Source organism: Fusarium oxysporum, chromosome 8 (assembly GCF_000149955.1).
Source record: "Fusarium oxysporum f. sp. lycopersici 4287 chromosome 8, whole genome shotgun sequence".
Lineage (NCBI taxonomy): Eukaryota > Fungi > Ascomycota > Sordariomycetes > Hypocreales > Nectriaceae > Fusarium > Fusarium oxysporum.
In genome coordinates this window covers 3,058,691-3,076,538 of record NC_030993.1, presented here as the reverse complement: position 1 = coordinate 3,076,538, position 17,848 = coordinate 3,058,691, and the positions used below count along the sequence as shown (strand labels likewise).

General features: G+C 50.6%; 5 protein-coding genes across 5 annotated transcripts; 2 read left to right on the top strand and 3 right to left on the bottom strand.

Annotated features, from left to right (window-relative positions):
• Nucleotides 1–1,493: 1,493 nt before the first annotated feature.
• On the top strand, nt 1,494–1,892 carry FOXG_18602 (uncharacterized protein; the record flags this gene model as incomplete). The annotated part of the gene is made up of 1 exon (XM_018398734.1): nt 1,494–1,892. One exon carries the CDS (start codon nt 1,494–1,496, stop codon nt 1,890–1,892), a length of 399 nt encoding a protein of 132 aa, XP_018237917.1.
• A 285-nt stretch (nt 1,893–2,177) lies between these two features.
• On the bottom strand, nt 2,178–7,250 carry FOXG_03631 (uncharacterized protein). Its single transcript, XM_018381433.1, has 2 exons — nt 6,464–7,250; nt 2,178–6,413 (listed from the first exon to the last, which is right to left on the bottom strand). The coding sequence occupies exons 1-2, from the start codon at nt 6,937–6,939 to the stop codon at nt 3,947–3,949; spliced, it is 2,943 nt and encodes a 980-aa protein (XP_018237916.1). The 5' UTR covers nt 6,940–7,250; the 3' UTR covers nt 2,178–3,946.
• Nucleotides 7,251–7,693: 443 nt separating this feature from the next.
• On the top strand, nt 7,694–8,440 carry FOXG_18601 (uncharacterized protein). The gene has a single exon (XM_018398733.1). The coding sequence runs from the start codon at nt 7,994–7,996 to the stop codon at nt 8,300–8,302; it is 309 nt and encodes a 102-aa protein (XP_018237915.1). The 5' UTR covers nt 7,694–7,993; the 3' UTR covers nt 8,303–8,440.
• An 87-nt stretch (nt 8,441–8,527) lies between these two features.
• On the bottom strand, nt 8,528–13,244 carry FOXG_03630 (uncharacterized protein; the record flags this gene model as incomplete). The annotated part of the gene is made up of 2 exons (XM_018381432.1): nt 8,528–8,658; nt 8,711–13,244. 2 exons carry the CDS (start codon nt 13,242–13,244, stop codon nt 8,528–8,530), a joined length of 4,665 nt encoding a protein of 1,554 aa, XP_018237914.1.
• Nucleotides 13,245–13,335: 91 nt separating this feature from the next.
• FOXG_03629 (uncharacterized protein) lies at nt 13,336–14,315 on the bottom strand (the record flags this gene model as incomplete). The annotated part of the gene is made up of 2 exons (XM_018381431.1): nt 13,336–13,776; nt 13,839–14,315. 2 exons carry the CDS (start codon nt 14,313–14,315, stop codon nt 13,336–13,338), a joined length of 918 nt encoding a protein of 305 aa, XP_018237913.1.
• Between the last annotated feature and the right edge of the window lie 3,533 nt (nt 14,316–17,848).

The window sequence follows — 17,848 nt, the reverse complement described above, 5'->3', positions numbered from 1 at the left end:
TAACGGACAGTAGTCTGCATCAACAAGCCGGCTTTTGCCTCGTGACTTTTATAGCCTGTCTCAAGGTCTCACGAATGGGCATTTGACTCTTTACTGCAAATCAGGCTCGTCGACAGAGATTCCTCGATCCTATCGGGGTACTCTCATAATGGATGCGAGACCTAGGACCTCCAGATTCATCCATGAACTTGTCATGCCATACAGGCAGGAGAGACGCCAAGAAGCTCCATCTGAACAAACGTCAATGGGAACGATAATTACCTGATCACGGCGTTGAAGTCCGAGAGAAGTTGCGTTCTTGGCCCCGTTGGCCCGCAAGTATCTGTTATTGGATTTCGAAAAAGAAAGTTTTGCATCGTGCATCAGACAGTGGCGGATAAGACTTGCATGAGCCCATGGAATATCACGTCGATTGGCTTGAACATCGCAACACCCTCAAGATAACTAAGCCCAAATAGTCTGATGAGGCACCTTCAAGATCTAAGCAAATGCCGGATCTTGCCACACCTTTTCGATCTCTCTCTCTCTGGGTCGAGACGTACTACACCTAGGACGGTAAAGACCAAGTCAACCTCAGCTCTTGCTGTCGATACGCAAAAGTCAAAAGAAAGCTTAGGCGCGGCTCGCATCTGAAAGGTGAAGCCGAAGAACAGTTACTGATAACGCGTGGTCTGAAGTTAGATCCAGTTCTGATAACTGTGCCAGCTACGACCAGGAGGGAGTGTGCATCCGTGGCCAATGTCGGTCCGCCCGTGGTTAGCTTACACGACCCTATCGTCGTTCAATTGACATTGAATCTGTCGATAATAGCGTCTCGCTGCCGGTTGACAACTGCAGGGCCATAGACATCCCACGCTGATGCACTGGACCTGGCGTTGTTTCGATGCCTTGCATACATTGAGCTCTCACGTTTTTTCGGAGCACAAAGAGATATGACATTTTCGCTCAGCTCTGTGACACTCATTTGATGCCAGACCAGCTCGACGACGCAAAAGAGCTGCCAACAAATAAACAACCCCCCTGTCAGATCAATTGAGAACTCTCAGGCCATGATCATTCATGTCGTCCAGGTGCAGGTAGACATGAACTGCTCCTCTTGTTTGGTCAATTGCTTGGCGAAAGCTGCCATGCTAACGCCTAACGATGTTCCAGACTCGAGACCCGCTGCAAGTGCAAGACCTGACACGTACAAGGCCAGGGCATAATGAGAGGACATATGCATCAGCACTGGACTGTCTGTATGGATAAAGACGGTAGTTACGGCGCGACAGCGACAGGCTCCGCTTGAGAGTTGACGAGGGACAGAAAATGCCTCACCATAACAAGCCAACTTAGCCAAGCCAAGCAAGCTAACAAGGCACATTGAACGGCTTTCAGCGGATAACTTTTATTTACTTGCCTGAGTTGGTAAGTGGCTCCATTGGACTGAATCCAACAGTCTGGAAACACGAGCTCCATCACAACTCAATTGCTTGCTGTACTGCAACCTATTGATGGATGGAATGAATCAACAGCAACATCAGCCATGGACTGTTCAGGTCATGGTGGCGTCATTCATCTCGGCACATAGAGCATCATTTGCTTGGTGGATTCAGCTTTTTTTTTTTTTTTTTTTTTTTGAATTGAGAGTCTCTTGGAATAAGCGCACCTGTCGTTTGTCAATGCCATGCTTCGGTACGGCAGAGCGAGCGAGTCTCATCCAGACACACCAATTACGTATCATCATGAGACGTGGGGTCGCGGTTACAGTACAGAACTGCAGCATGACATTTAAACTCAAGGAAGCTATATCGATCTGGGCTATGGCGTTAGTTTCAATGACGAGTGACAGTTGTAGACACTGCACAAGGCATGTCACCAGGTGCTGGCGTTTTACCCTACTTGTCGGTTAGGTTACTGAGATGAGGGGTGAGATGATGCTATCGAGCCTCTCCCCTCAGTCTCTCGGCGCCCAAAGGCAGCCACGGGATTGGTCAATTCGAGGATCGCCGAGCATCTGACAAAGACCATCATGGTCTGGGTATTTTTACTCTTTCCATGCATCTTTTCTAGACCCCTTTGGCGTCGGCTTGGCCGCGCAACTGACCACAAGCTTTTTAACAAGCTTACCGTTTGAACTGTAACTGACGAGGGGTTCCCACGGCCAAGAAAGACAGCGCAATACTATTTTAGGTGAGGGGAAACAAGCTCTTTCTCAACGCAGCAACGTGCATTCTCAGCGGCACAGCTCGTCGCTCGAACCTTGGCTTTTCTTGGCCCGGTGGTCTCGCCTAAGAAACACATAAAGTTGTTGAGACAGGCACCTACGCCCAAAGCTTCAAACTCAGCTGAGAAGCTATCTTCTGTACTACGAGGATAACTGTGGATGAGGAGCAAGCCACTTCCGTTTTCCCCCGCCATGTACCCCATATTCTTGGCGGAGACGTCTGCTTTAAGTCGAACGAAGAACCTGGGGGACCAGACTAAACCTACCTAATGGTGATGGAGTCTGCCACGCGATTCTCTGCGTTGGGTATCACCAAATTCATCTGCATCTGGGGTGCATCGGTGGCGGGAAAGCAAGACTCAAATCGGCCCTTGCGCACCCTTTACAGCGCGTAGATGGTGCTACACAGTATAATTTCACGAAGCCGTGAGCTGAGTTGAGCTGGGAGGAGACCCAATCATCAAGAAAACTGCATTCTGCCCTTGCTCAATACTTTCTGTTGCATAACATCACACCAACTCGAGTTAACAAAGCAGCAGACAGGACCTCGATATTACCTTCTCCCGCTTGTCCGTTCTCAAGAACCGAGGGTATAGACTGTTTGGGTGTTGTGTTGAGCTGCTACCGTCCAGGCTGGTTACTGGTTACGGTGAGCACTGGACGTCATTCCTTTGTGCTTACTCTGCCGATGTGATATACACGAGGGCACATGAAACACTCGCTCGGTACGAAGACGAGCAAGTTCAGAACTGTTATCGGTTGGTATCCGACACTTGTGCTACTGCCGAGTGGTGGCAAAGTGAATGCAACAATGAAAATCAGGCATGACCATGCTGTCCAGTTGGCCTGTTTGACACACATACAACTTGGCCCCCGGAACCCGACACAATACAATGCCTGCATTCAACTTCTTTCAACACCTCCATCTCGGCGTTACGGAACTTTCACGATCTTTGTCTTGCATTTGCCTCTGTGATTTATCTGTCGAGGGGCGTCTCTTGCAATGGAATTTCTTCCCGAGATCGTCCACGACTCAACTGCTTTGTGACTAACACGTGGGGGCTTCACCACGATAATCATCACCCAGTGAAATGACCATGTGAGAATATTCTCTCACAAGTACAGTAACCACGCTGTTGTCTGATTGTCTTAGTGGAATGGTTTAGAGAAATGGTAAGCCGATCAGTGATGTAAGGGCCAAAGATGCCGTTAGCCGAGCTGAGAGCATCACGACGAGGGCATTTAATCAGTATACTTTGGAGCTTGTTACCATTTCGAAAGCCTTGAGGGCTGCTTTGAAGTTAAGGCAAGCTGCTGTCGGTCAAAGCAATGCTCCCAAAGTATTATCCGGCCGTCTGGCATTCTGTTTGGCGAGCTGAGGGGTGTCAACCCGGGACACGCTTGTGGGAATGCTCGCTGTTCGGCATGTTCAAGCACCATTCGTTCATGTGCTAGATCGACGGCTCAAGACAAGTAAAGCTCATCAGACGACACTGGCAATTCATTGGCATACACAGCTATTTCGATTTACAGTGTAGGCTGCGTGTAATTACTACTCAATTCCTAAGGTATATCTGATGTAGCACCTATAACAAAGAGTCCATCCACCATCCAGCAACGCCGATCCAACAATAATTATAAAACAAGGCAAGTTTGAAGGAAGCTTGCTCCATCAGAGACTTCTAGTCATCCCCAACCAACCTGCATAGTCCAGAACGCCTGATTCTCTCTCTTTATTTGTTACTTGACTTCCTGTGCAGCGGGCTGTACAGGGTCGTTGATTTCCATATCTAACGGTTCGTTGTCCATCCATCCAGAAAAGTCATCGTCGTCGTCTGCTGCTGCTGAAGCGGCAGGTGTTGCCTCTATAGGACTGGCTGATTTTTCATCTTCTTGCACAAGTGAGGACTCGTTGGTGATCATCGAGGGAGGATGAGATGTTCCGCTATCTGTCACTGTCTGCTCATCACTTGAAGCCCACACTTGATGGTTTGAAGGGTCATCACCCGATGGTGTGGCGGGCTGAGAGTCCTCTGGGGCGGCAACGACGAATACATTCTGTCCATTGTCCGGCTCAGGTGCGTGGCTCTGTCTACGTCGTCCGCGAGAAGGTAAAGGAGGACGGTATTCGCCATGCTTCTCATGCTCATGCTCGTGCTCAGGATGGTTTTCGTGACGAGTCTCAAGAGATTCTACCGAATTATGGCCAGGGACTGGCTTCCTCGTAGGAACACTCGTCGGGGGTGCTATCCGCGTCATGCCATTTGTAGGCTTAGGAAGAGGTGTCCCTGGAGGAGGTAGTGGTTGACCTCTTCCCATGGGCTGACTGAGATCAAGATGGCTTGCTTGCTCTGCCTGTCTGCGAGCTTCTTTGTGTCGTTGATAAGCATTCCAGCCCCATTGCTTGGCTTGCAATGCTGCATTTGAAACAGCCGCCAGCGTAGTCTGTCTCTGGAGTGGATTATTCTGATGATCCCGAGAAGCTTCACTGTCGTCCGTCTCCTCTTCCACTTGAACAGGTACCTCCGGATGCTCACGGCGTGTAAAGAAACTCCTTCCCAGTGACCCTGTCTGGCTCTTGATGGACTCTTTCAAAGAGGCAGCGGAGGAGCCTGGTCTTTCATCTGTGTGAGATGAACCAGTCGACGAGGTCGTGTTACGGCGGCCCATGGCAACTGGAGTCTTCTGAGTGTCTTCCGGTACATCATTGTTGAGGGCTTCGTTTGCTGATGAGGAAGAGCGTGAAGATCGGGTTGACCGTTGGGAAGCAGACGATGACTCCAAGGGCGCATCTGAAGTCTGAGGGGGTTTGGGAGAAGCGTCGTGTGAGCGGGAGTGCAGAGCCGCCATGTAATTGGTCGCATGATCAGGGGGTGATGTCGATGGCTTGAATATATCAGCGTGAGCGGCATCAGTACCCACGATAGGTTGTAGGGACGTCTTGGAGATCTTGGGCTTCAATACTGGGCTCGCACCTGGTCCCTTAGAGTCGACACTGGTTGATGAAGCAGAAGCTTGAGGGTTGGTGCCTGTCCTGCTAAGTCTACGCCCAAAGAGACCCGTTGGCGGCGGTGTTGCTTCCATGATGGGGACTGTCTGGCTCTTTTCCAGAGGTTTCGTCTCCTCTGTTAAATCTGGGTTTCCATCAAGATGGCTGACAGCTGTGACATCTCCTGCCGCAGCAACTATACTTTCAGCATCATCAGTGGGAACCGTGGCGTCATCCCCTTCAAAGATACCGCCTCGCCACTGCTTGTGCTCCGTCTTGAAGAAGGGCATATCGTCCCAGAATGGCAATACGACTGTTTCTGCAATGACTTCCTTTATACGGTTCTCAATCTGTCGAAGAATGACTGTATAAGTGATTTGTCTCGCACTAACGATGGGTTCGATATCCATTTCCATCTTGGGCATGCTCTGGAAAGTTACCCAAACTCGGTTGCTTGGTGGCGGTTTGATCTTGAACAGCATATGACCCTCAGCTCTCTTGAGAACAGCTGCAAGAACAAGGTTAACTTCTCGTGCTTTAAATCTAGCGCCGAGGTCGATCTTTGCCGTGGCAGCAATTTCGATACGAGCGTTTCCTGAGTATTTGACGTCGGCTTCAACGACACATTCTCCCTCAACTGTAAGATCCTTGAGTTTGAAGTTCGTAAAGTAAGGTGCTGCCGAGCCGGTGTCAATTCCATTAATGGTAATGTGAGTAAGAAATGAAGGTCGTTTAACGCGAGAGATCTTTTTGGTGAGCTTCTCACGGATGAAAGCCTCAATATCCTTCGTCTTGTTGACTCCTAGGAAGACTCTCCCAAGCAATGCATTCAGCCATCTCGAATGGATGTTCTCTTCCGTAGAGTGAAGCTTCTGGACCAGCGAGATGATATTCTTAACATCGAAATGCAACGGCTTCGGCACTTGGCCATCCACCCCAAAACTCTGCTCTTGGTTTTTGAGCAGGGCAAAGTAGAAGTCTTCTTTTGCTGAACAGTTTTCAGAAAATAGGAAGAAAGGTTTAGAAACAGGGCTGTCAGAGGTCAATTCGGTACCAGCCTGTTTTCGGGACAGTCGGATCGCATTTCGCTTGATGAAGAGTTCGCCTTCAGGAGTGACATCACCGCCTGAGTATATACTGATTTCATGGTATGCCAGGGAAACAACATGTCTAACTTCAACTTGCTCTTCGTCGTCAAACAACATAAGATGGCCATGTCTGGACAAAGGTCAGCGAAGGGATGTGGGGTATGGATAAGCAGCACAAACCTCAAAACCACATAGAAAACGTTGCCAGCATTCTTGGGCCGTTGACTCGTACTGTTACTATTGTTGTCTAGAGGTCCTGGTGTGGGCTTCCTCTCGAATATGCTCCGGTACATGGTCTGATAGACGCTGGGGCTCGAAGGAGCCACGGTCGTAGATCCCACGGGTGTTGACCGTTCGATAGGCTTCGCATTGATCCCCATAGGCGTGTACTCTCTGCACACAGCGAAGAAGCCGGCGGCGACATCGAGGTCGTTTTCGTGCGCGCGGTTGTCCTTCTTGTGCGACCGCTTAGCGGCCTCGAGGGCGGTTGTATCATCGTCCTTGTCGACGATAGGGCTGTATTTCGGTTCGTTCGCGGTGTCGTCGACGATGGGAGAGGTATAGAATATGAACGCCAGCACAGACACTATCACCAGCGGTATAAACGTCAACCCGCCGAGGACGTATGCTATAAGAAGAGACTTGAAGCTGGCCATGGCTCCGAATTCCGGAGCCACAAAGGCTCTCTCAAGGGAGCTTTGTGCGCAGGAGGGGCACTATACTACACCCTAGGCTATAGCTAGAGGATACAGCGAGAAGGACGCATCGGATGGAGTGGAAAAGATTAAAGTCGATCAGGTACTGAAGGGAGAAAAAAGTAGTTGACGATGCGAGATCTTGGTTGGGGGAGACGGAATGATTATACGCGGAGTTAGTTGATAGGCTGGCACTTTCAAGTGAGTGTAAGTGACACCGCTAGAGGCTAGAGGTACCACAGGGAAGGTGAGGCAAGGCTAAGGTACCTCGAGCTTACCGGCTACATACGTCATGTGATGAATCCACTGGCTGACAGGCCTCCCCCGCCGTTCACGACTAGGACAAGGTACCTTGGGGAGCCTAGATATTCACGGAGACAGCGGCAAAAGAATGAAGGAGCTTCAGCGGGTCTCATGGGGATATACAGTGATCAGTCACTAATATTCTTATGATTATATCCAGTAAATAAATATCTCTCAAGTCCCGTACATCGTGAGAGGTGCAGTTCTCTGACGTACAACAAGATACTTGATTTGGCAAAACTGATGATCGCCGTAGAAGCACTAATTCTTCGATGGGAATGGGCTGAGATACGTACCGCACTAACAACCATGAAAGTCGAGGCCAGTTCTGCTGGGACCTGAAACTCAAATCCTGTGGAGGCATCACAAGGTGTCTTGTCTCTGGGTGGAGGCTACATATGACCACTATCAACTGAAATCTGTCCTCGGCCTCGGTTAACAAGTGCAAACAGCCCATAAACTCAACACTTTTATGGCTTAAATGACAACGTTGGGCTGTCTAGAGCCATTAAACGAATCACTTGCTTTCAAGGTCGCTACAACTCGAAATGAACAGTAATACAATAGACAGACAGACCTCACAACGCATCAATCAGTCTAATACGAAAATCTCATTCAGTCATCAGTACCCCTCGCCTAGAAACTCTCCAAGCACATCGCGTCTATACGCAAGCTCCTTCTTCTCTTTTGACCACAGCCTCGAGAACATTACATGAATCAATACTTCTCAGGTGAGCTGTGCTATACTAGACAACACCTAGACAGTAGACAAGACAAAAACTCCTGTAGGTCCGTTCCCAGCTTCCCATGCACTGATCCGATTGAGAGAGGTCTGCTCAAACAAACAATGTGTTGGCTAAAATGCAGTGTGGTGTGGTGTGTTGATGTTTTTTGGTGTTTTCCGTCTCCGTCGATACTAGACTCGATCGGCAGATCTAATTGTGGTTGGTTGGTTGCAATGGCGTTTGCATACAGTATTATAAGAAACAAAGACAAAGTAGGAAAGTTTGACAGGTCGTAGCCGGTGTTTGGCTGTAGTAAGGTGATTATAGTCTTTTGGTCGCAGTGCTCCTGGGTTCATTGTCAAGGACGCGCAGCAGAAAAGTCAAGAAAATCATAAGTCTCGTGAAAGTCCGTGAAGGATGTCGATCGTAACAGTTGGTGTTCGCCATACAACAGTGTATTGCTCGAAATGGTGTTCTACAGGTAATGGAATAAATGTGTAGGTGAATGAGTCTGCATGTGCTTAAACTCGAGAGCGTAGAGAAGACATAGTAGTATGAGAGTGTGTAAGCCCTGGGTGAGAGTGCGTGTGAGTGCTGTTGCCATGACGGCCTCGCTTAGAGAAATGGTGAAGAGTTCCGACATCATGTTTGCCTGGAGCACTGTTAGTATATATACTCTCGTTCTTGTTACCACTTGTACTTACCATCGCAGCATGCTCGGACATTCTCGAGGCGGTCAGCTTCCCTATCCTGCCGCTCGATGATCTCCCTCACGTCCTCGGCACTATCATGGGCCTCGCTCGCTTCATAAATGTTAACGTTATGGGCACTACCACGGCCGCGGCGACTTGTGAGCGTGCCAGACAGCTGGCTTCCCTTCCAATAACCACTCAATTTGCTCAGCGTTCCAGTGGGGCGTTGTGGCTGAGCCTTGGGTGTCAGAGTTGGAATGTTCATAGACATACCAACTGCAGGCGACTCATTACGGGTTGTTCGAGAGTTATAAGACGACAGAGAGGGGGGTGCTCCCGGTCGTGTCCCGTTAGCAGCGCGCTGTCCGAACTGGGGGTTGAATTCATCAACATCCTCTCGAGTGAAGTTTTCCGCCATGTCCTCGACATTAGCTTGTTCATTGTTGGTGCGGAGAAGCAGGTACGAGAGAGAGTTGAACCAGGTCTCGTGTCGCTGTCCGGTTGCACAAGTGAACTTGATGGTTCGGCCAGGAGAGATGATGACCAAGCTCTTACGATGGAGTCCAGGAGGACTGGGGTTATCGTCAGTAACGACACGCACAGCCTCGATAGGAACACTCTTGGCCTTGAGCTCAGTGCGACCGGCAGTTGAGGGGTCTCGGTCGCTCCAGTAAAGAGTCCTAGTGTAAGGATGAACCCAGAAGTAGCGGCGATGTCGGTTCTCCGACATCTCTCCACGACCTGTCTTGCGAGTGTACTTCCAAAGATACTCACCAATCATGGTCTGGGTGATAGCCTGAATCATGCGGGGATCAGTGTTGGGTCCGAAACCGGAAGGATCCATGCCCATCTCGCCAGGGCGCATATTAAATCGAGTGTCAAGCTCTGAAGCGAACGAGGATACAGATGACTTCCTAGATGCTGCTGTATGCTTCGATGGCGATTGTCTTCCGAGCTCGCCGTAGCTGACGGGATTTCGGACAGTACGCTGTGTAGGCGTAGCACGAGCCGTGGACGCTGGTGAGGTGGCCCTGTTTCCTGGGGTGGTTGGCCTTTGCTTAAGCGCTGAAGCAGGCCAAAGAGGTGGTCCCATGTTGTTCTGAGTGCCGTGAGACGAGTTGGATCGCGCAGCCTCGATGACTTGGCGGTGGTTCGCAGGCAAAGGAGGAGCATCTTGGATGGATGCTCTGCCACTTCTGGAGCTTCCAGGACGACGGATGGGGCTGGTGTTGAAGACATCGTCGGTGTCACGTTCGTGCTGGCTTGGGGTCTCGAACATCTCCTGTGATCGGCGAATTCGGACCGTGCCGGAGGTGCCAGTGGTTCCAGGAGTTCCAATGCTGGCCATCGACAGGCTCTTCTGGTGGCTGAAGGCAGACTGAGCACGAGCCTTGAACATGGCGTCAATGACATCAGCTGTGAGAGATGTCTGCGCACCCTGGTCGTTCATGATAACTAAAGGCTTGTCGAAAGGTCGCTCGGAGTCCGGAGTGGCAGGCTCAGGAGTATCACTAGGAGATTGGCCGTTCTCATCCTCAACCATGAGAGGCGATGACCCTTGGTCAATGCCGCGCTGGTTCTCAGGTGTTCTGGGCACATCCTGCTCAATGAAAGGTGACTTCATATCGCGGGGCAGAATGAATCCGTCTCTCTTGGGGGTTCGAGGAGAGACAGGGAAGGTTTCGACGGACTCGATATTAGAGAATCCAAAAGCAGGCAGCGTAGGTGTCTTGTAGGCAGGGCTGACAGGCTCGACACCTTCGGTCGCAATATCGGACATGACGAGAGTAGGAGGCAGGGGAAGAGGCTCAAGAACAGGCTTGACGTTCTCAGAGATGATACCAGACAAAGCCAGAGATGGGGCAGGCTCAGATACAGGCTCAACATTCTGTGTAGACAGACCAGAAAACACGAGGGTAGTGGGGGTGGAAGGAAGCTCCTCACGAGGCTCACAACCCTCGGCATAGATAGAAGACAGATTGAGAGATGGCTTGGGAACCACCTTCTCTGGCTCGTTGATGGGCTCGACGGATTGAACAGCAATGGATGAGAGAGCCAGATCGGGGGCAGGGAGATCAGTGGGCTCGACATATTCTCGCTGGATGGCAGAGATAGTCAGCTCAGGAGCCGACTCGAAAACCGGCTCGACCTGTTCACCATGAATGGTTGAGATGGTGAGTTCAGGGATGACAGGTACTGGTACCGGCTCAGCGATAGGCTCGACTACTTCACCCACAATGTTAGACATAGCAAGCTCGGGCGCCTTGCTAGCGACAGGCTCGACATTCTCTCCTTGGATAGCAGAGAAGCTCAGAGCGGGAGCTGGAGGCAGAGAAGGAGCGACAATAGCCGGGATAACAGCCTCGGTCTCAGGTTCCGCAACTGGCGCAACGTGCTCGCTTCGAATGGTGGACATAAGAAGCTCAGGAGCAGGAACAAGGGGCTCAGAAATGGGCTCAATGTTCTCTCCCCTAATGTTGGAGATGCTAAGCTCGGGGTTCTTCTGGGCGATAGGCTCAACGTGCTCGCCAATGATGGAGGACATGGACAGAGCCGGAGGTGGTGGCATGAACATGACAGGCTCCACAGGTGGCTCAGCAATCGGATCAACAATCTCAGTTGAGATGGAGGAGAGACTCAGGGCTGGAGCTGGAATCTCAGGCTCTGCGATAGGCTCAACCTGTTCAGTGACAATAGTAGTCATGGACAGATCAGGCAGAGGCACCTCAGGCTCGGCCTTGGGCTCGAGGCTATGAGCCACAATGCCAGACAAGCTGAGAGCTGGAGGCAGGATAACAGGCTCAGCACGAGGCTCAAGCTCTTGAGAAATGATCGAGGTCATTGTCAGGTCAGGAACAGGGCTCTCAGGCTCGGACACGGGCTCAACGCTCTGGTTAGAAAGAGCTGTGAGGGTCAATGCTGGAGGAGTTGGAACCACTTCGGGCTCCAAAACGGGCTCAACCTCCTCAGATGCGATCGAGGACATAGTCAAGTTGGGGGGCAGGATGGGTAGCATAGATGGAGGAGCTGGGAACAGGGCCAAGTTCTTCTCCATGTCGGGGTCATGCTGAGCACCAGCATCGCTGTAGACCATAGAAATTGGCCTAGAGTCAGCGAGGCTGTCATATGCCCAAGAGGGAATACGACGATCACGATCGCCAGATGGTCCAATTGAGGAATGCATGGAAGCACGTCGGATCGCTGCCACGACACTAACAGGTGACTCAGCGAAGTGTTCATCTCCATCATCCGTCATGGCACCAGTGGTAGACATCTGTGACGTCCCAAGGCCAGAAAGTCTGGGAACGATCTTAACAGGCTCAGTCATCATACCACTGTCAACCATAATAACCTTGGGCATGGGAGGTACCGCAGGTCGTGGTGATGATCCCCGGCGAATAGAACCAGGAGTCATAGAGCGAGCGCGCATGCGACTTGGTGTACCAGGGCCGGCTGAATCGTCGTCACTACCGCCGAAATCTTGGAGCTCGGCAAATAGGCTCTGTCCTCCGGCCTGGGGTGTACCCTCTCGACTGCTGGCAAAGCTGACAGGGCTGCTCTGGAAGGTAGGCTCCTCGCTAACTTGTCTGGAGCGGTTGAAAATGCTACGGCTCATACGGAAACGGCTGCTTCTCTGAGAACCAATAGTGCCAGTTGGCGTCTTGGTGTATGAGTAGTCGTCCTCGTCGCCAGAAGTCGATGCAGTGCTATGCAGTGAGTTGCTGCTTGCATGACGAGTGAAGCCGGCGGGAAGTCGTGGAGCATTCTTCATGCTGCCGAAGCCTCGGGTCGTACCCTCAGTCTCGGTATCATCGCTACCTGACATTTCCTCGGCCCCAGTTTGGAAGTCCTCAGTCTCAGTACCACGCTCATTGGCTGTCTCAAATGCAGACTCTCCACCTTCATTAGCGGTTTCGAACTGCTCGGTGTCTGTTGGGTGAGAAGTCTCAATACTAGGGAGAATAGTTTGGGTGCTGTTGCTGAGAGGAGACCTGGAGTTCATTGGCGAGACAGAGGCGCGAGGAGAAACATCATGCTGGTCCTCCCACTCGCCGTCATCAGTGATAACCTCTTGTCTGCTGGAGCGGAACGATCCAAGCAGACGGGGAGGCTTCTTGAATTCCTTAGACTCCTTGACACGAGACTTTCGGTGGGGCTTGTGTTCACCAGCATCGCTTCGTGCTTTCTCGAGATCATCGCGAAGATCCTGAATAATACGCCGAAGCTCAAGCTTTTCGGTCTTCTCACGGTGGAGCAGACCTCGTTGACTCTGGATAGTTCGCTGAGCGTGGGAAAGAGATGACTTCATAGTCTCAGTCTCAAGCATGGCATGGCGGGGAGTGCCCTTGATAGGGGACACTGGCGGTGAATGCTCGGGCGTGAGATGGTCGGCGGATGATTCAAGATCGTCGTCGCTGGCGCGGATGCTGGGCTCCAGTTCTGTGACGGTTCGTCGCTGAGATGCGAAGGCCCTGGCGAGCTCCTGGTTCTGTCCAGTAAGGTCATCGATTCGGCGTTGCATAGCAGCACGCTCGCCCTCTGCCATGGCAATATTGCGCTTGACAGTACCAAGCTCAATATCGTGTTGCTTGACGGCAGCGGCATGTTGGTCACTTTCTCCCGACACAGTAGCTCTGTCACACGCATGCGAGGCGCCCGGTGAGAATAGTCACTTTTTCCGTCTTGATGACATTGAGAGACTGAGTGAGTTTCTTCTCACGATCCAAAGCTTCCTTGTGTTGAGCAGCGAGCTCTTGCAACTTGGTCTCAAGATTCCAGTTTTCCTCCTTATATCGATTCTCGCTCTCATCGAGGGATTTGAAGCGTTGCTGAAAACCCTCGGCTTCAAGCTCAAGTCGTGCCTTTTCAGCTTTGAGATCCTTATTCTCCTCGTCTCGCTCGGCGAGCACACCTTGCAGATTGCGAACTTGCGCGATGAGAGAAGTACTAATTTCGGCGGCGAACTCGATATCGTGAACTCGGTTTGAGGGCTGGTTACGAATCTTGCGATTAGGCACGGTCAGCTTTGTAGGCGAACCTGTTGCTTGACTCTCGAACTTGGATGGGCTAACGGATCGCTGGAAATAATGTTAGTTAACTTCAAAAATGTTTTACTGCTTGGAATGCGAAAGCGACATACTCTACCACCTTTGTTCTCGGGCGCGAAAGGTGAATTGGGGTTGACTTCATTGCTGGGAACTCTTTGCTTAGGCAATAAATTCCGGGCGGACTCTCGAGTTAATGTGTTAAACTCCTTCTCAATTCCAACCATTCGCTCGCGAAGCTCTTGTGACAGTTCCTCCTCGTTGTTCACCTTCTCAATCTCCTTGAGCTGCTCAGTGAGTTGTTTGCGCTGGAGAACCAAGGCATTACCCAGTTTTCCCGCCTCCTCAAGGCGACGCTCGGTCTCTTGCAAATGAGCAGCGAGCGCTCGCTTCGCGGATTCTGGGGAAGCAGGGCCAGTCACGAAAAAATCATGATCGTAGTTCGAATATCGGTGCTGAGCCGGCACAGGCGCGGGCGCGGGCGCGGGAGGTGTTGTTGTGATAAAAGGATCGTATTGCGCTGCGCCGGGAGCGGGCAAGCTTGGCTTGTCGGAAGCCAGTGAAGAAGCCATGATTGCAGAGCAAAAGTGGCCCTCTTCGGAAGAGGGCAAGGAAAACTTCCTCAATCACGCCTTGAAACCATCAAGATACGCAGACGGACGACGTAACAGGCCCGTCGCAGGGGTGATGGCTCTGTGTTTGTGGTGTGTTGAGAGTTTTGAACGTGTTGTGCTGGCTAAATGAAGCTGGGTCGTGTTTGTTGTTGAAAGACGGGGTACAGCACCTGTTAAAGTACCGGTACCGTAATAGATTAGACAGACCAGTCAGATTGCAGCAATGCCACCTGCAGGGAGAGTGCGTAAGATTGGAGCTAAGGTGCTGTGCTGTAAGAGAGCAGACCCGGCTGCGAGAAAAAATAAAGACAATTCCCACAGAAAAACAAAAGAAGCTATTATGGAAGAAAAAAGTGAAAGTGAAAGTGAAAGGCGATTAGGACCGTAACAGAAAGAAGAAAAAGGAGCTTTCAGGAGTAAAAAGAGAGTTCAAAGAATGAGTGTAATGCAGCGCAAACGTGAGGAACCTCGAAATGTCGGTCGGTCGTCGAGAGAAAATGCGATTGGAAATGCCCAGATTTGCGGGTGAGAGTGTGTCTAATTATTGATACACTGGTCGAATAGCGAATGGGAGCCAGCGATACTCCTTAGTCAGGTACCGCAAAGCACACAAGCGCACAACGCACAAGCAAAGCAGAGCAAAAGCACAGGCAGACTGCACGACACACACAGTGGGTTGTACCGAGACCAAGACCAGGAATTAGTGGGAATTTACCCCTGTTGACTCTGGTTCAAGCGTCGCACCTCTGGCAGAGGCAGACCAAGGCAGTTTGTGGTATTTGGAGCTTCTGGTGCTGGTTTCTGGAATGTTTTCTCGACGACTTATGCGACAGCGATCTTATTGCTCATTCCCGAGTGGAATTGGCAACTCGAAGGATCTCCAACGGCCGAAAACACTTGTTACCGCTCAAGGGGCGTTCTGTCACCAATGCAACCAAGCCAACGGCGACAAAGGAGGCGCAGACAGAGTTTCCCAGCAGTGACGTGGGCGTTTGTTGAAATTTGACGCGAAAAAGAAAGGACGAAGAAAAAAGAAGATGAGTCCAGACTCGAGAGCGCGCGCGACAACGAGAGATGTTGATATGGTGCGCACTGGTACCTGACCTTCAGGTGGAGTCTGCTCCGGCGACAAAGTCTCTTTTCAATTCCAGAGTGGACTGGGGTGGATCGACTGATTTCAAGGGCGGCCGGCCGGTGATGTTTGAGGTTCTTCGCTAGGAATTGGGATGTCGCCCTTGTAAAAGGGTCCGAGGTTGGCTGAAATACGAAGCAGTAGGAGAAGGAATTATGCAGATGCACTAGTGATTGAGATGTCCGTCCGTCACAGTGAAAACTGAGCAAGACAAGAACTGCTAAGGAGCAAGTTCTCTCAAAGTGTCGTTTCGAAGTCGATTGTCCTTTAGAAAAAGAATAATGAATGGATGGCCCCGTGACGGTGACCTAAAAGACAGGACAGTATCGAAAGGGGGACGACGTTGCCGAGTGATTGGTAGAGGGCATCCAAGACTGAGGTCAAGTAAACGCGCCGTCTGTTTTCCCTTTGTTGCCGTTCCGTTTCCTTCGGGGCTATCGCCTATCGCCCGTCGGTATCGATTAGTTTTGCTGTTAGGTTAGTATTACGAGTATGAGGAGAAAGAAAAAGAGAGAGGTCGTAGACGAAAAAAGAGAAGAGGGATTAGGATCACTTTTGTGAAAAAGTATTTGAGGATACGGTCAGGTAAGGAGAATGGAGAATTGACGGGGGAACAGCTGCTAGCTCAGGCCAGGCCCAGGGTGAAGCGAGAGGTGAAGTGAAGCTGAGCACTCTGATTCCCGCTCTTTCTTCTTTTTTTCGGGTCTGTCTAGTATCTAACTTCACTCAATGACGGGGTTTAAACAAGGAACATGCTCCAGTTTGCAGGCTGTGCGTTCATGGGAATCTAAGCAGCCTGGGCTATCGACAGTGAATTCCTCTGTGAATGACCGAATGTTGCTATTCCTAGCTGTCTACCAGCTATGGATTGGATGACTTGTGGTATACAGTCCCTTGTTGCTTTAGCGGTCCTGCACGGTACCTGATGATTTCCGCTGTTTTGCCCCTGCGTTGTTAGTACCTGCGTCGAGCTACGCTGGCTACCGAGATGTACATGGACAAGGGACATGACCTGCTGACTGCACTATGTACAAATTCCTCTCAAGTCTTGAGCTCTTCTGTTTGGAGTTGCTGAACCGGGAATGAGAGTATCACTGACTGGGATGAACGTGGAGTCTATAGTGGACCGTGGAGAGTGGGACGGCCGTGAAAGACACCGCATTATTGATAGTAACTAGAGTTAGTAGCTAAAAGCTCACTTGTCTCTGGATGATACATAGCTCGATCTGCTGCTAGTCAGGCTGAGCTACTCAGTCATTGTTTGTTTTTGTTCCGATCCTGTTTACTCAATGCATTGTTTGTCTCGATGTTGCTTCTTATCAGCTTGGTTGCGTAAAGTACCGTACCCAATTCTGCGCCTGAAATTCCATAGCAAGGACCCTCAACAGGTCTGTGTTCCAGCTTCGAGAAGGGGTCAGACAAGGATATGCTTATTGGCTACGTAACGAGCGGGATTGATTCACAATGCTACTGTAGGCTACCCGCTATGCTCATCCCAGCTTTATTCTCTTGCTGTCAAGCGTGAGTGGACAAATGAAAAGACCATCTGCTTCCACAACCAGCCAATGTACAGTATGTTTCGACATCGATATAAACATTTGCACTCTGCATGCGGTTTGGAAACTTCAACACCAGCTATGATAGGCCAGTAGTCTCGACTTGAGGCGTTCATCAGGGCTTTTCATCATCGTAAAAGAGCTGCCACGCTTTCTTTAGTCGCCGTTAGGCAAACGCCTCACGTCAAAGACTGAGCTTCCAGCCCGTCCATCGAAGAATTCAATGCCGCTAGCAGAGCTGCCAACTCATCAGCACGAGCCAAAATCTTCAGTGATCATCCGGTGTTGGAACTCAATTGTAGGCATTTTCCTTGTTTACTCAACATGTCTCTGCAGCAATGAGCTCAAGATGCATTGCTACTCTCGAGGTGTCATCTGGAGCAAGGCTGCGGGGTTTATGCAAACGATAGTAATGGGTAGGGCATGATTAGCCTGCATGTGCATGCAGTAGCGGTCGTGAAGCTCGAGGAGAGTAGCCTAGAATGGTTGAAAACAAACAAACAACATGGCGCGATTCGTGATATTGACTTTTGGTTACCTCCAAAAAGTCAACAACACGACACCATCACCAACCACCACCAGGAATTGGTTATCTGGTATCACATGCCGTCATCACATCATCAGCAAGATGCGCACAAAACCGAAAATCCAATGAGCGCCCAGATTTCTCCAACCGTCCGCATAAACACCCTCATTCATCTCATTTCACTGCCAAGGTTGTCCTTGACCAGGGTCTCTCCTCGGCCAATTACGCTTAGCTACCAAACCTTGTTAGTTAGCGGAGACGATTGAGTAACTTATTG

Bases quoted from the DNA above. Each gene is read 5' to 3' on its own strand.
- FOXG_03631 (XM_018381433.1), bottom strand. From the start codon at position 6,939: ATGGCCAGCTTCAAGTCTCTTCTTATAGCATACGTCCTCGGCGGGTTG. The intron at 6,414-6,463 runs GTTTGTGCTGCT...ACCTTTGTCCAG, and splicing joins GTTTTCTATGTGGTTTTGAG to ACATGGCCATCTTATGTTGT.
- FOXG_18601 (XM_018398733.1), top strand. From the start codon at position 7,994: ATGAATCAATACTTCTCAGGTGAGCTGTGCTATACTAGACAACACCTA.